Source organism: Gossypium raimondii, chromosome 6 (assembly GCF_025698545.1).
Source record: "Gossypium raimondii isolate GPD5lz chromosome 6, ASM2569854v1, whole genome shotgun sequence".
Classification (NCBI taxonomy): Eukaryota; Viridiplantae; Streptophyta; class Magnoliopsida; order Malvales; family Malvaceae; genus Gossypium; species Gossypium raimondii.
Genome location: NC_068570.1, coordinates 45,010,644 through 45,023,181, shown reverse-complemented (window position 1 = coordinate 45,023,181; position 12,538 = coordinate 45,010,644). Strand labels below are relative to the sequence as shown.

The 12,538-nt window shown below is 34.7% G+C and overlaps 2 protein-coding genes across 2 annotated transcripts; one reads left to right on the top strand and one right to left on the bottom strand.

The window, feature by feature from the left end:
* Positions 1 to 4,046: 4,046 nt before the first annotated feature.
* LOC105772347 (uncharacterized protein C2F7.02c) lies at positions 4,047 to 5,000 on the top strand. The gene has a single exon (XM_012593630.2). It carries the CDS (start codon positions 4,047 to 4,049, stop codon positions 4,998 to 5,000), a length of 954 nt encoding a protein of 317 aa, XP_012449084.2.
* Positions 5,001 to 10,735: 5,735 nt separating this feature from the next.
* On the bottom strand, positions 10,736 to 11,845 carry LOC105772009 (uncharacterized). The gene is made up of 2 exons (XM_012593368.1): positions 11,563 to 11,845; positions 10,736 to 11,367 (listed from the first exon to the last, which is right to left on the bottom strand). The coding sequence occupies exons 1-2, from the start codon at positions 11,843 to 11,845 to the stop codon at positions 10,736 to 10,738; spliced, it is 915 nt and encodes a 304-aa protein (XP_012448822.1).
* Positions 11,846 to 12,538: the final 693 nt, after the last annotated feature.

Here is a 12,538-nt window from a genome sequence, read left to right as displayed (position 1 = left end):
TTAAAAAAATGCCATCAAATATTCTAATGCTTAGAATTGCCGAGTAAGTCAGCACCACTTTGTTTGCTCTATCGTGTTGTTCACTAGAAAGGTGAGTTTGAGTTAAGAGTGTGTAATAAAGAAAATTAGGGGCACTCCACTGTAGTAACGGCTGAGTACCTAAGGAGGTAGTTGTTTTCTCCATCCATCTTTTTAGTCAAAAGCCTTAACTTCATGAGTGAGTATTCAAATCGTGACATGATTGAGTATTCGGCAATTTAGTGTATGTTCTATTGTAATTGTCAAGTCAAAGAATCATGTGACGAGTTGAATCCTCTAGTAAAAATAAATAAATAAATAGGCATACTAAATGGATATGTATGTATTTGAGTATGTATAAGGCCAGGAAAAAATGAAAAATTGAGTTAGTTAAAAGATGAACTAAGTACATTAAGAGATACCTGTTATAGTGAAAATTGCTTGAATACTTAGGATTTTTGTTTCTTTCATGGCAATATGTTCTGTACCGCCTTTGCTAAATAAGATTATGAAACTTCATCAAATTTTTAGACATAGAAGATTGTTGAGGACTGAAGTACAAAATGCTCTCTTAAGGGTCTCACAATGCAAAAGTGATTATGTTGCTATGATATTTCTTACAATCATGCATTCATGCATATCTTGCTTGAGGACAATAAATAACTCAGGTTTGGGGGTGTGATAACTCTTGAAAAGAGTTATAATTTATGCTTTTAGACTAGGTCAATTGTTTTTATTTAAGTGAACTTAGTTTCATTTTAGGACATTATTTTAGTTAGGGGTGAGAATTCGATCGAATCGAATCGAAAATTTTCGAGTTAATCGAGTTTTCGAATCTCATTTTATCATCTTAACTTTATTTGAAGTTTTCTCAAATCGAGTCGAGTGAGATGGAATTCGAATCGAATCGAATCGAATATATTTGCTCGAGTTAAATTTTAAAAAATAATTTTGGGTCCTTGTAACCATTGTCACCCATCGTAATAAAATTTGTCCACCTTAATCAAAATTTTTATTAACTTTCATCACTTCATAATTTATTTATTAATTTTTTATATATTGATTAGCTTCTTTGCTTGCTTAGTTGTTTCAATTATCTTGATTCTTGTCACTATGTATTTTAGAATTAAAATATATATTAAATGTAAAAATATGATTTTTAATAAAAGTTATTTTAAAAATAAAATGTGAAATTGATACCAATATAAAATTTTAACACGAATATTTTATGGCATAATTAATAATTCAATTTTAATATAAATATACAATATGACTAAACAATTTAATAATATAAATAATATAAAATGTGAAATTTAATTTAATAATATAAATAGTAGATATAAATAAAATTATTACTATTTATGTTTAGTGATTTTTTGGATAATTTTGATTTTTATTTGAGAGTAAAGGGTGCAAGTAAAAGTTTAGGGGAAAAATAAAAAGTTTTGGAGAATAAAAGTTTGAGGGAAAGTAAATAGTTTGGAGGGAAAATATTTAAAAAAAAATTGGAGGGGGAGGGTTTGGGATAGATGGGAGGTGGGATGGGAATAAAAGTTTTAGGGGAAAAGTGGGAGGAAGTAAAAATTTTTGGGGAAAATAAAAGGTTTTGAGGGTTTTTGGGAGTAAAATTTTGAGAAAAAATAAATGGGAGAGTAAAATTTTGGTGGGAAATGGATTTTGGGTAGATTGGGGGGTTGGGAGGGGAGGGGAATAAAAGTTTTGGGGGAAAGTGGGAAGAAGTAAAAGTTTTGAGGGAAAAATAAAAAGGTTTGGGAGTTTGGGGTAAAAATGTAAAATATTATAGTGTGATATTCGAATTATTCGAATTATTTGAGTTATTCGAATTCGAAACTCAACTCGATTCGAACTCGAAATTCGAAAAAAAAATTCGAGTTGATTCGAATAACTCGATTAACTCGAATAACTCGATTCGTTTAACTCGAAATTCAAAATTTTTTTTATTTTTTCGAGTCGAATCGAGTTTTTCTCACCCCTAATTTTAGTATTTTTAGAACATTACATAAGAAGCTTGGACGTGCTTTAATATTATTATTTGTTACTTTTAATTGCTGGTGGTAGGGCTATGTTTGGTGGTTTGGCAGGTGTAGGTTAAGGAAGAAGAAATAAAGGAGTGAAGGAAGAAGAAACAGTGCAGGGTACCATATCAAAGGCCTATAGACACGAGCAAGGTAACTTGAGGATTTTGTTGTCAAAAGAAGCAGACCACTTTAGAACTCTTTTGAGCAGTAGATTGATTACGATTTTGCCGAGGCATTTCTGACAGTAAGGGTAGATTCTTAGTAATTCCAATATTCCATATCAACATCGAATACCCCTTATCCCTTGTCGCAGTATTTTTGCCATCGCATCCTTAATTGTTCATTTGTTCAGTTACATATTATTCATATAATCATTTTCATAATTGCCATTGCATTTTTACTATTACATTGCCATAGCATTTCCAATTATTTATCAGTTACACATATTGCGCATATCATTATTCCTTTAAATTAACACTACATTCTTATTATTGTTTTTGCCATAACATTAATCAAATTTCATTATAACAATTAGACCAGTTTTATACCTAATTTGACCCCTATGGAGACGATCTCACTTATCACTTTATTACTTGATTCGACGTCTATACTTGCACAATTCACATATCATATTCACACGCTACAGTTGTTTTAATTATTTGAGTCAACTCGATTAAATAATTTGAGTTTCGAGTACAAATCAAGTTGAATTTTGTATTTCGAATAAAAGGCTCGTGTAAATACTCTTTTGCTCCCTGTCAAGTTTTAACATAAGCAAATTGGTCTTTCTCAATAAAAATTACAAAATAATTCAAAATAATCTTTAAAATTCAAAAAATTATAAAATTTCAAAAAATAAATAAATTTAAAAAATGAAAATTTTCTAGAATAATAATTTTGAGGACCTAAATAAGTTAATTAATAATTCAAGTTTATCATGCTAAAGTATTTATTATTATTATTTTGCTTTGAAAACGTTTTTAAATATATATGGTTTCAAATTTATGTACTTTAATATGAAATTAATTATACTATAGTAATATTTAATTTGACATGTTTAATTTTTTAATTTAACTCGAACAATTTAACTCTATTCAACTTCACTGGATTTGAAAAAGAATTTCAAATCAAGTTAGGATTATAAAATAGTATTCGTCAACTCGAAAATTTTCACTCAATTCGATCGAACGCTCACCTCTAGAGAGAGGGTCTATAATTGGCTAAACTAGTTGGTATTCAATGTCTCCGATTGGTAATTTGAATGATTGTTGTGATAATGTTAATGAAAGTTTGAAGATGAATGATAACGAATAAAGAAGGAGATCATTTTGATAATACGGCTTTAGTTGTTATTCTTAATAAAGTCATAACATTTTAAAATTGTTAACCAAAATGGGACGTTGAGAGTAGATTGTTCACGGTTGTTGCCACCAAACCATAATTAGCACAACTTAGATGGTGTTAAGCCAGCGTTGTGCCTTTCAATATTCTATGAAATCTGAAATTTCCCATTGCATAAAACTAGGAAGTGCGAGATTATTTTCTTAAATAACAACTACAGGTTCAAGCCTCGTAATGTTTGGGTTAAGTTACTTGTTTTGTTAAGGGATAGAAAACTAATCCGTTGTTGTCATGCATAATTTAACTTTTAATATGGTGACAACCTTATCCAACAAAACCGGTGAAAGGTTTAAGACTAGTTTAATATTGATTGTTGGAAAATATTTGGATCCCAAAAATAAGCTTATTTTGAAAATATGGTGAAAGATTTGGAAATCCAGCTTCAACTTCTGACCTAACTAGACTACTGTTGTACCGAACATTGCTTCAAAAACTTTGTGTCTCCTCCCCCTCCAATCTCAACTCTTACATTCCAACATCACTAATTCATTTTGGGATTTACTCCTTTTTTGTATGTTTTTTCTCTTGGTAATTCTCTGCACAATAATTGTTAGCGATCACCATCAAATCGATACCCGAAGCCAAGAAATGACATTGAAGATGGAAAGGAGGATGCAAAAAAAGTTCATCATGCGCGACAGTAATTACGATTACCAGCACCGCCGTCAATTACTTCCTCGCAACAATGACCATCAGCGTAAGAGATCATCTATATTGAAAAGAAAATATTTTTCTGTAATTTCTTCCATAAAAAAGTCCATTAAAAAATGCCACCGTCGCCTCATTGAGTTTTTCTCCAAATTGGACGGTGCAAAACACCGAGGGAAAGGCTTTGTTATCCTCCATCGGGAAGAGGCTGGCAGATGCCAAACCAATTTGAGCCCTAGACTTCAACTTGAATTCAAGGATGATGTTGATCTACCTAACATTCTTGCACTGAGAGAAAAAAATTGGACCCGGTTGCTTCCTCCGTTAGGTTTAGACAAAACGAGAACCATCGTTCTCGATTTGGACGAGACCCTAGTGCATTCAAGTCCAGACCCACCTCCGGAAACATATGATTTCATGATTAAACCAAGCATTTATGGTTTAAGGATGAACTTCTACGTATTGAAACGACCCGGGGTGGATGAATTCTTGGAAGCAATCAGTAAGAAATACGAGGTGGTAGTTTTCACCGCTGGGCTTGAGCCGTACGCCTCATTACTGCTCGATATTCTAGACCCCAAGGGCTTGATATCTCACCGTTTATATAGAGATTCATGCAAGCAATTAGGTCGAGGAAGATTTATTAAGGACTTGTCGAAGATCGGGAGAGACCTCAAACAAGTTGTGATTGTTGATGATAACCCTAAATCCTACACTTTGCAACCTGAAAATGCGATCCCCATAAAAAGATTTGAAGATGACATAGAAGACAGGGAATTGGAGAAGCTGATGGTGTTCTTCGAAAGGAATTGCGATGCTTTTAAGGACATGAGAGATGCGGTTAAACAATATTTAGATGGCAATGATACAATGAGGCAACCTCCGAGTTTATGAGAGGCATCCTCTGACATCATTTAAGTACATCAAAAACATCAAATCAGTGAGAATAATTGCATACGCACAAACTGGATAGGAAGCGTTTCAATACGTCTTCTGTTTGGATGATTTTTTTTTCTTTTCCAAACTTTGCAGAAAAATATTACAGATATTTCTTTCCGTGTAATAAGCAAAACCACATTTTTCTGCTTTCAATTTATAGAATCATTAATCACCAATGCATGGATATGCTCAGGATAATCCATCGCAAAGGTCCAATTACAAGAATTTTTAATAGCATCTTGAGAAATAAAGTCGGCCACCTTATTACATTTTCGGTTCGTCCAACAAATAATCGCAGAATCAAAATCTTCCATAGTTTTATAAATTTCCTTGATGCGAGTGCCTATTATAGTGATGTCCATATCACGCTTTTTCACCCTATTTGCTGGACTGGCGCAGTCGATCTCAAATATAGCTTTAAGATATATTCATTGAACTCGCCAATTTCAAGCTTTCCTCAAGTGCATAGAGTTCCGCCCATTCAACGGTCAAAGCTTCCTCTTTAAAACCCCCACCCCCTCCGGTTAGAAAGCCATGTTCGTCCCTAACAATCATCCCATAACCAATTCTATTAGGAGTAACAGTAGTGTTGAAACTGACTTTCACGAACCCGCATGGAGGCTTTTCCCATTTTCTACAAACAGGGGTAACCGGAATCAAAGGGTCATTAACCAGGTTGTGGATTCGAAACTCATTACTAAGGGTTTTTGCTCTCTCCCAGACAACCCTAGCTTCATCCTCCTTGCCCCGAAAGATGTGGTTATTGCAGTTGTTCCAACTATTTCATAGTGTTGTGATGAAATCGACAACAGCTTTTTTGTCCAACACGCGCATAACATCCTCAATCCAGTCGATGCAACATGCATAATCCTTCATAAGTAACCTGTTATCCAACCTTGTTGGCACATAATTAAATTAATCTTGCACAGATAAATTATGAAAAGTTAGAAATGTGAAGAGACTTGAATATGAAGAGTGAAGAGATTTGAAGATAAAAAGTTATACACATGAATAGTTACAACTCCTATAGCGTTTAAGTTATGTAAATGAATAGTCACAACTTCTTATGTAGATGAATAGTCACTTACAACTCCTATATAAAGAGTTGTATGTTATGAAGAATTTTTAAGTGTGAGTGAAATAAAAATTTATTAGAAAGGGTGTTTTCTTTCTTCCTTAAAAAAATATTTCTCTTTTCATTATATTCTTTTTCATTTTCTTTGTTTTATTTCTCCAAATATTAATCAATTTTCTACAAATTGGTATCAGAGCCTTGTTCGATCGAAATGAACACTTCTATTCTTCTTCCCTCCATTTCCCAATTAACCAAAGAAAATTATGGCAAATGGAGTATCCAAATGAAGGCTCTTCTTGCATCTCTAGAAGATTGGGAGATTGTTGAAAAATGTTATAATGAACTTGAGGCTGAAGAGGAGGAAGGATTAACACAAGTTCAAAAAGAGAGTTAAAGAAAATCAAGGAAGAAAAATCAACAAGCCTTATTTTGGATATATCAAGGAGTTCAATCATATGAAGCGGCTTGGGAAAAAATATCTTGTGCCACCACGGCAAAACAAGCATGGGAGATTTTACAAAATTCTTTCAAAGGAGATGAAAAGGTGAAAAGAGTTCAGTTGCAAACTCTTTGACGGGAGTTTGAAAGATTGCAAAAAATAAAGTCGGAATCAATTTTTGATTACTGTTCACAGGTTTTGTCCATAGTCAACCAATTAAAAAGAAATGGTGAAACCATGGATGATATTCGTGGTGTTGAGAAAATCCTCCGTTCTTTGGATTCCAGATTTGACTACATTGTGGTAGCCATTGAAGAATCAAAGGACTTGAGTACCATGACTATTGATGACCTCACAGGTTTGTTGCAAGCCCATGATGAAAGATTAAACAAGAAGAAGAAGGAAGTAGTTCTAGATCAAGCACTCCAGTCAAAGTTGTCTCTAAATGAGAAGAAAAGAGATTTTAAAAATTAAAGAGGGAGAGATCGTGGTCGTGGAAGAGGAAGAAATTTTAGAGGAAGAGGCTCAAATGCTCGTGAAAGAGTTGAAAATGCAAGCACGGAGAATGGATGGAAAGAAGCCAACCAAAGTCAGAATTTTAGAGGATCACAAAGAAGACGTGGACGTGGAAATCAAAGATGAAGAGGTCTTGGCTATTTTGAATATTATCATTGTCGCAAACCTGGTCATTTGGCAAGTGAATGCTGGTACAAGAAAGAAGAGAAAAATGAAGCTAATATAGTACAAAATAATCAAGAACAAAAGCAAGAAACTTTCTTGCTCGTGTCTCATCGTGGAGAGATTGATGATGCTTGGTACATAGGCATTGGTGCTAGCAAACGTATGACAGGTAACAAAAATTTATTTTCGAAGTTCTTTGAATCTGATTATGGAGAAATAAAAGTAAGAGATGGCAAAGTTTACAAAGTTAGCGGTGTTTGTGAGTTGGAGTTCAAAATAAAGCAAGGAAGGGTAGAGAAAATGTCTGAAGTTTATTTTGTTCCTGGTCTTAAAAATAATCTGCTTAGCGTTGGGCATCTCTTGAAGAAGGGGTATGATATTCATTTTCGTGACATGGCTTGCTATTTGTCAAGGAAAAATCAGGTTGTTGCTAGAGTTGGAGTGGCATCAAATAATCTTTTCTCTCCCACCATTCAAAATCAGAATATGTCTTGCTTTATTGGTGTTCATAAAGGAGTTTCAAAGTTATGGCATGATAGATATGGACATTTGAACTATGGAAATTTGGAGATGCTTTCAAGGAAGATGATGGTCAGAGGTTTACCACAAATTGTTCGGCTTGATAATGCTTGTAAAGCATGTTAGCTTGGAAAGCAACATAAAATTGCTTTTCCTTCTCAATCCTCGTGGAAAACAAGAAGACCATTGCAACTTATTCACTCAGATCTTTGTGGTCCAATGACAGTTTCATCTTTGGAAGGTAATCGTTACTTTATCTCTTTCATTGATGATTACTCAAGAAAGTTATGGGTGTATTGTGTCAAAGAAAAATTAGAGGCTTTTCAGAGATTCAAAGATTTCAAGGCAGAAGTGGAGAACTTTACTGGGCTGAAAATTAACACCTTGCGGACAGATCGTGGAGGTGAATATTTTTCAAAAGAATTTGAGAAATATTGCCGAGATAGTGGCATCCAGCATGAAATGACAATCCGCCATACACCTCAGCAAAATGGTGTGTGTGAAAGAAAGAACAGAACAATTATGGAAATTGCTAGATGTCTTCTTAAGAAGAAGAGGTTATCAAAAAGATTTTGGGCTGAAGCTGTTTCCTGTGCAGTTTATCTTATAAACAGATCACCGACAAGAAGCTTGGAGAATTGCACACCACATGAGGCGTGGTATGGTACAAAGCCTAGTGTTCGTCATCTTAGAGTATTTAAGAGTGTTTCTTACTCTCATATTCCAGATGCAATGAGAAGCAAGTTGGATGACAAGTCAGAGAAATGCATTTTCATTGGCTATAGTGAAAGAAGTAAGGCATACAAGTTGTACAATCCGGTGACAAAGAAGATTGTGATAAGCTGAGATGTTCGGTTTGATGAAATTCCATATTTGAATATATGGAAGTTGAAAAGGAAAATTTGCCAATTTTTCCTTTTGAACTTGAAGAAGAAGAAGAGGCAGTAATTGAGAATACTGAAGATGATGCTCAAGTAGGAAATCTTCCTGCTTCCCCAAGTTCTTCATCAAATTCTTCTTCATCCAGCCCGATCCGAAAAACGAGAAGCATCCAAGAGTTATATGATGTAACTGATGAAGTTGTGCAAAATGATGCTGTATTCTTTGCCTTCTTTGCAGGAGAAGATCCAAATTCTTTTAATGATGCATATCAAGAAGAAATATGGAGGAAAGCCATGAAAGAAGAGATTTGCTCAATTGAAAACAATGATACATGGGAGCTCACAGATTTGCCGCCGTACAAGAATTAAATTGGAGTCAAATGGGTGTACAAGACAAAGATGAATTCGAATGGATCTATCAACAAGTATAAGGCAAGACTGGTTGCAAAAGGATACAAGCAAAAGGAATGAGAAGATTTTACAGAGGTATTTACTCCAGTTTCAAGACTTGAGACAGTCCGGTTACTTATTTCTCTTGCAGCCCAAAACAATTGGAAAATGTTCCAAATGGACGTAAAATCTACATTTTTGAATGGTGTTCTCAAAGAAGAAGTCTATGTTGATCAACCACCAGGGTTTGTCAAAAAAGGAGAAGAAGAAAAATTTTACAAGTTGAAGAAAACTTTGTACGGGTTGAAGCAATCATCCCGAGCTTGGTACAGCTGCATCGATTCTTATTTTCAGAAGTGTGGATTCCAGAAATGTCCATATGAGCATACTCTCTACGTTGATGATCTTATTTTCACAGGAAATGATGCGAAGGTGTTGAAAGAATTTCAGCACTCAATGATGGCAGAATTTAAGATGACAGATTTAGGAGAACTTCATCATTTTCTTGGCATTGAAGTTCAACAATCCAAGAGAGGAATTTTTATTTCACAAGAGAGCTACGCAAAGGAAGTTCTAAAAAAGTTCATGATGGAAAATACAAATCGAGTCTCTACTCCATGCATTACAGGTCTAAAGTTATCTAAACAGGGTGAAGGAAAGCTTGTCAATTCCACCATATTCAGAAGTTTGGTTGGGAAGTTGATGTATCTGACCTCGACAAGGCCTGACATCGTGTATGTTGTTAGCTTGGTGAGTAGATTCATGGAGAAACCTTACTCCAATCACTGGGAGGCTGCCAAGAGAATATTGAGATATGTGAAGGGAACCATTGAATATGGAATTTTTTATAAAGCTAATACATTAGTTGATCTCATTGGTTATACAAATAGTGATTTAGCAGGAAGCATTGGTGATAGTAGAAGAACTTCTTGTTATGTTTTTCACCTTGGTAGTGGTGCAGTTTCATGGAGCTTAAAGAAACAATCAGTTGTGGCGCTTTCAACTACAGAAGCTGAATATATTGCTGCATCTTATGTAGGATGTCAATTGATTTGGTTACGTGGAATTTTGGAGAGTCTTAAGTAAAAGCAGAGCAAGTCAAAAATTTTGTTTTGTGACAATAATTCTACTATTTCAGTCTCAAAAGATCCAGTTCTTCATAGAAGGACAAAACACATTCACATTCGGTATCACTTCTTGAGGGAACTAGTGAATAATGGTGATATTGAAGTTGAATATTGCAAGACGGAAGATTAGATGGCTGATATCTTCACAAAGCTGCAAAGTGGACAAGTCTTTAAGAAAAATGTTGAAAGGTTGGGAGTTCGAAGCAAGTTTAATTTAATGGAGGCATTAATCTTGCACAAATAAATTATGAAAAGTTAGAAATGTAAAGAGACTTGAATATGAAGAGTGAAGAGACTTAAGTATGAAGAGTGAATATGAAAAGTGAAGAGACTCGAAGATAAAAAGTTATACACATGAATAGTTACAACTCCTATAGCATTTAAGTTATGTAAATGAATAGTCACAACTTCTTGTGTAGATGAATAGTCAATATAAAGAGTTGTATGTAATGAAGAATTTTTAAGAGTGAGTGAAATAAAATTTATTAGAAAGGGTGTTTTCTTTCTTCCATAAAAAATTATTTCTCCTTTCATTATATTCTTTATCATTTTCTATGTTTTATTTCTCCAAATATTAATCAATTTTCTTCAAACCCTCCAACAGTAAGAATGGTCCTGGCATTTGGGCAATCTTTGAGTGCATGGATAAGTGTTTCAGCACTCGCACTGTATCTCGTATAGTCTTTCAAGAAGCCATGGTGAATAGAAGCAATTTTATCGTTCGTGGGGAGGATCTCATGACCCACACGCCATGTGAAGACATGGATTTTCAGGAGTGTGTTAAGCTTCCAAATAATTTTCCAATAGGCTCTATGAGGGCCAAAACCCATTTGTCTGAGAAGGAGCCAAGAGTACGCTGTTTTAGATGTGTAGAAGCCAGAAGGGTTGTGAAACCAAACCACCCTATCATTCGACTCTTTACCATTAAGAGATAAATTGAAATTTTGGTCCCCCATAAACCTGTCATAAAGCTCCCTCACCCTCTTTTTATTCCAACTCCACTGGTCAATGCTCCATAGGTCTCTAACCTTTCTTTCATGCAAATTTAGAACATTAGGGTTCAACGTGTCACCGTTTAAGCTTTCAAAGCCCCAGTTATCTCTTCTGATGTCGATACTTTGTCCATTTCCAACTTTCCACTCGAAGCCATCTTTAAGAGCTTTGGCAGTAGCATTAATACTTGACCAAGTGTAGGATGGTTTTTCCACAGCTTTGGGATGAAACAAATCACCATTAGGGATTTACTTTGAGTTTATGACTTGATAGCACATCGTATCTCTATGGTTAAGGAGTCTCCACGCTTGTCGCCTAAGAAGAGCTAGGTTGAAGACGCGAATATCACGAAAGCCAAGACCGCCCATTCCTTTGGGGTGGTAGACTCTCTCTCAAGCAAGCATTGACCAACCCTTTCCTTTCTCTTTGCTAGTCCACCACATCCGACTCATCTTGGATTGCATATCCTCTAAAACACCCCTAGGAGCAAGGAAAATTGAAAAAGCATAAGTTGGGAGTGATTGTAAAATTACTTTGATGAATATTTCTTTGTCTCCATATGAGAGAAGCCTCTTAGACCAGCTGTTGATCCTGCATGAGAAACGGTTAGTCATATCCTTAAAATCTAAAGACTTCCTTTTACCAACAAGAAGAGGAAGACCAAGATAGTTGTCTAACTTTTCAACAACTCCCATCATAAGAAGATCACCATAAAGATGGCGATGAGCAATAGGGGTATTCGGACTAAAAAAATCATCGATTTATCACGTTTATTTGTTGACCCAAAATTTTCACAAATTCCTTAATAATATTTAAAAAAACCATTGACCACACTCATTTTGTTTCTCACAAAAAAAAGGGCATCATCGGTGAAGAACAAGTGATTAATACGAGGGCCATATTGGCTAGCCCTAATACCCCTAATAATATTATTACTTTGGGCATGTAAAAGCATTCTAGAGAGAGCCTCCACAAAAAATAAAAAAAAAAGGTAAGGGGAGAGGGGGTCCCCTTGTCGAAGACCGCTCTCAGGAAAAATAACATCCGAAAGACCCATGTTGCATTTAACGAGGTATCTTCCAATCAGACACACCGCATGATCTTATCAACCTAAGCATTCTCAAAGCCAAGCCATTTTCTCCTTTCTATTTTGAATGACTTACGATGTAATGAGACAGGTGTTTTTTTTACCTAGCAATACAAATATTATAAAAATTACAATCTAGAACATGTTTTTGATTAATTACTAAACTAGTATGCATTTCTCGAGACAACAGTTTAGGCCGAATCAATGTTGCATTTTGTAGACACTCACCAACATCAATTTCAATTTCCAACATTTTACTTTATCAATTTAAGTAATAAATAGATAAATCACTGTGTAACGA

Excerpts from the sequence above, each read along its gene's own strand:
- LOC105772347 (XM_012593630.2), top strand. The coding sequence starts at position 4,047 with ATGACATTGAAGATGGAAAGGAGGATGCAAAAAAAGTTCATCATGCGC.
- LOC105772009 (XM_012593368.1), bottom strand. The coding sequence starts at position 11,845 with ATGGGAGTTGTTGAAAAGTTAGACAACTATCTTGGTCTTCCTCTTCTT. Across the intron at positions 11,368-11,562 it reads TAGCAAAGAGAAAGGAAAGG|CTGTGGAAAAACCATCCTAC; the intron begins GTTGGTCAATGC and ends TTCATCCCAAAG.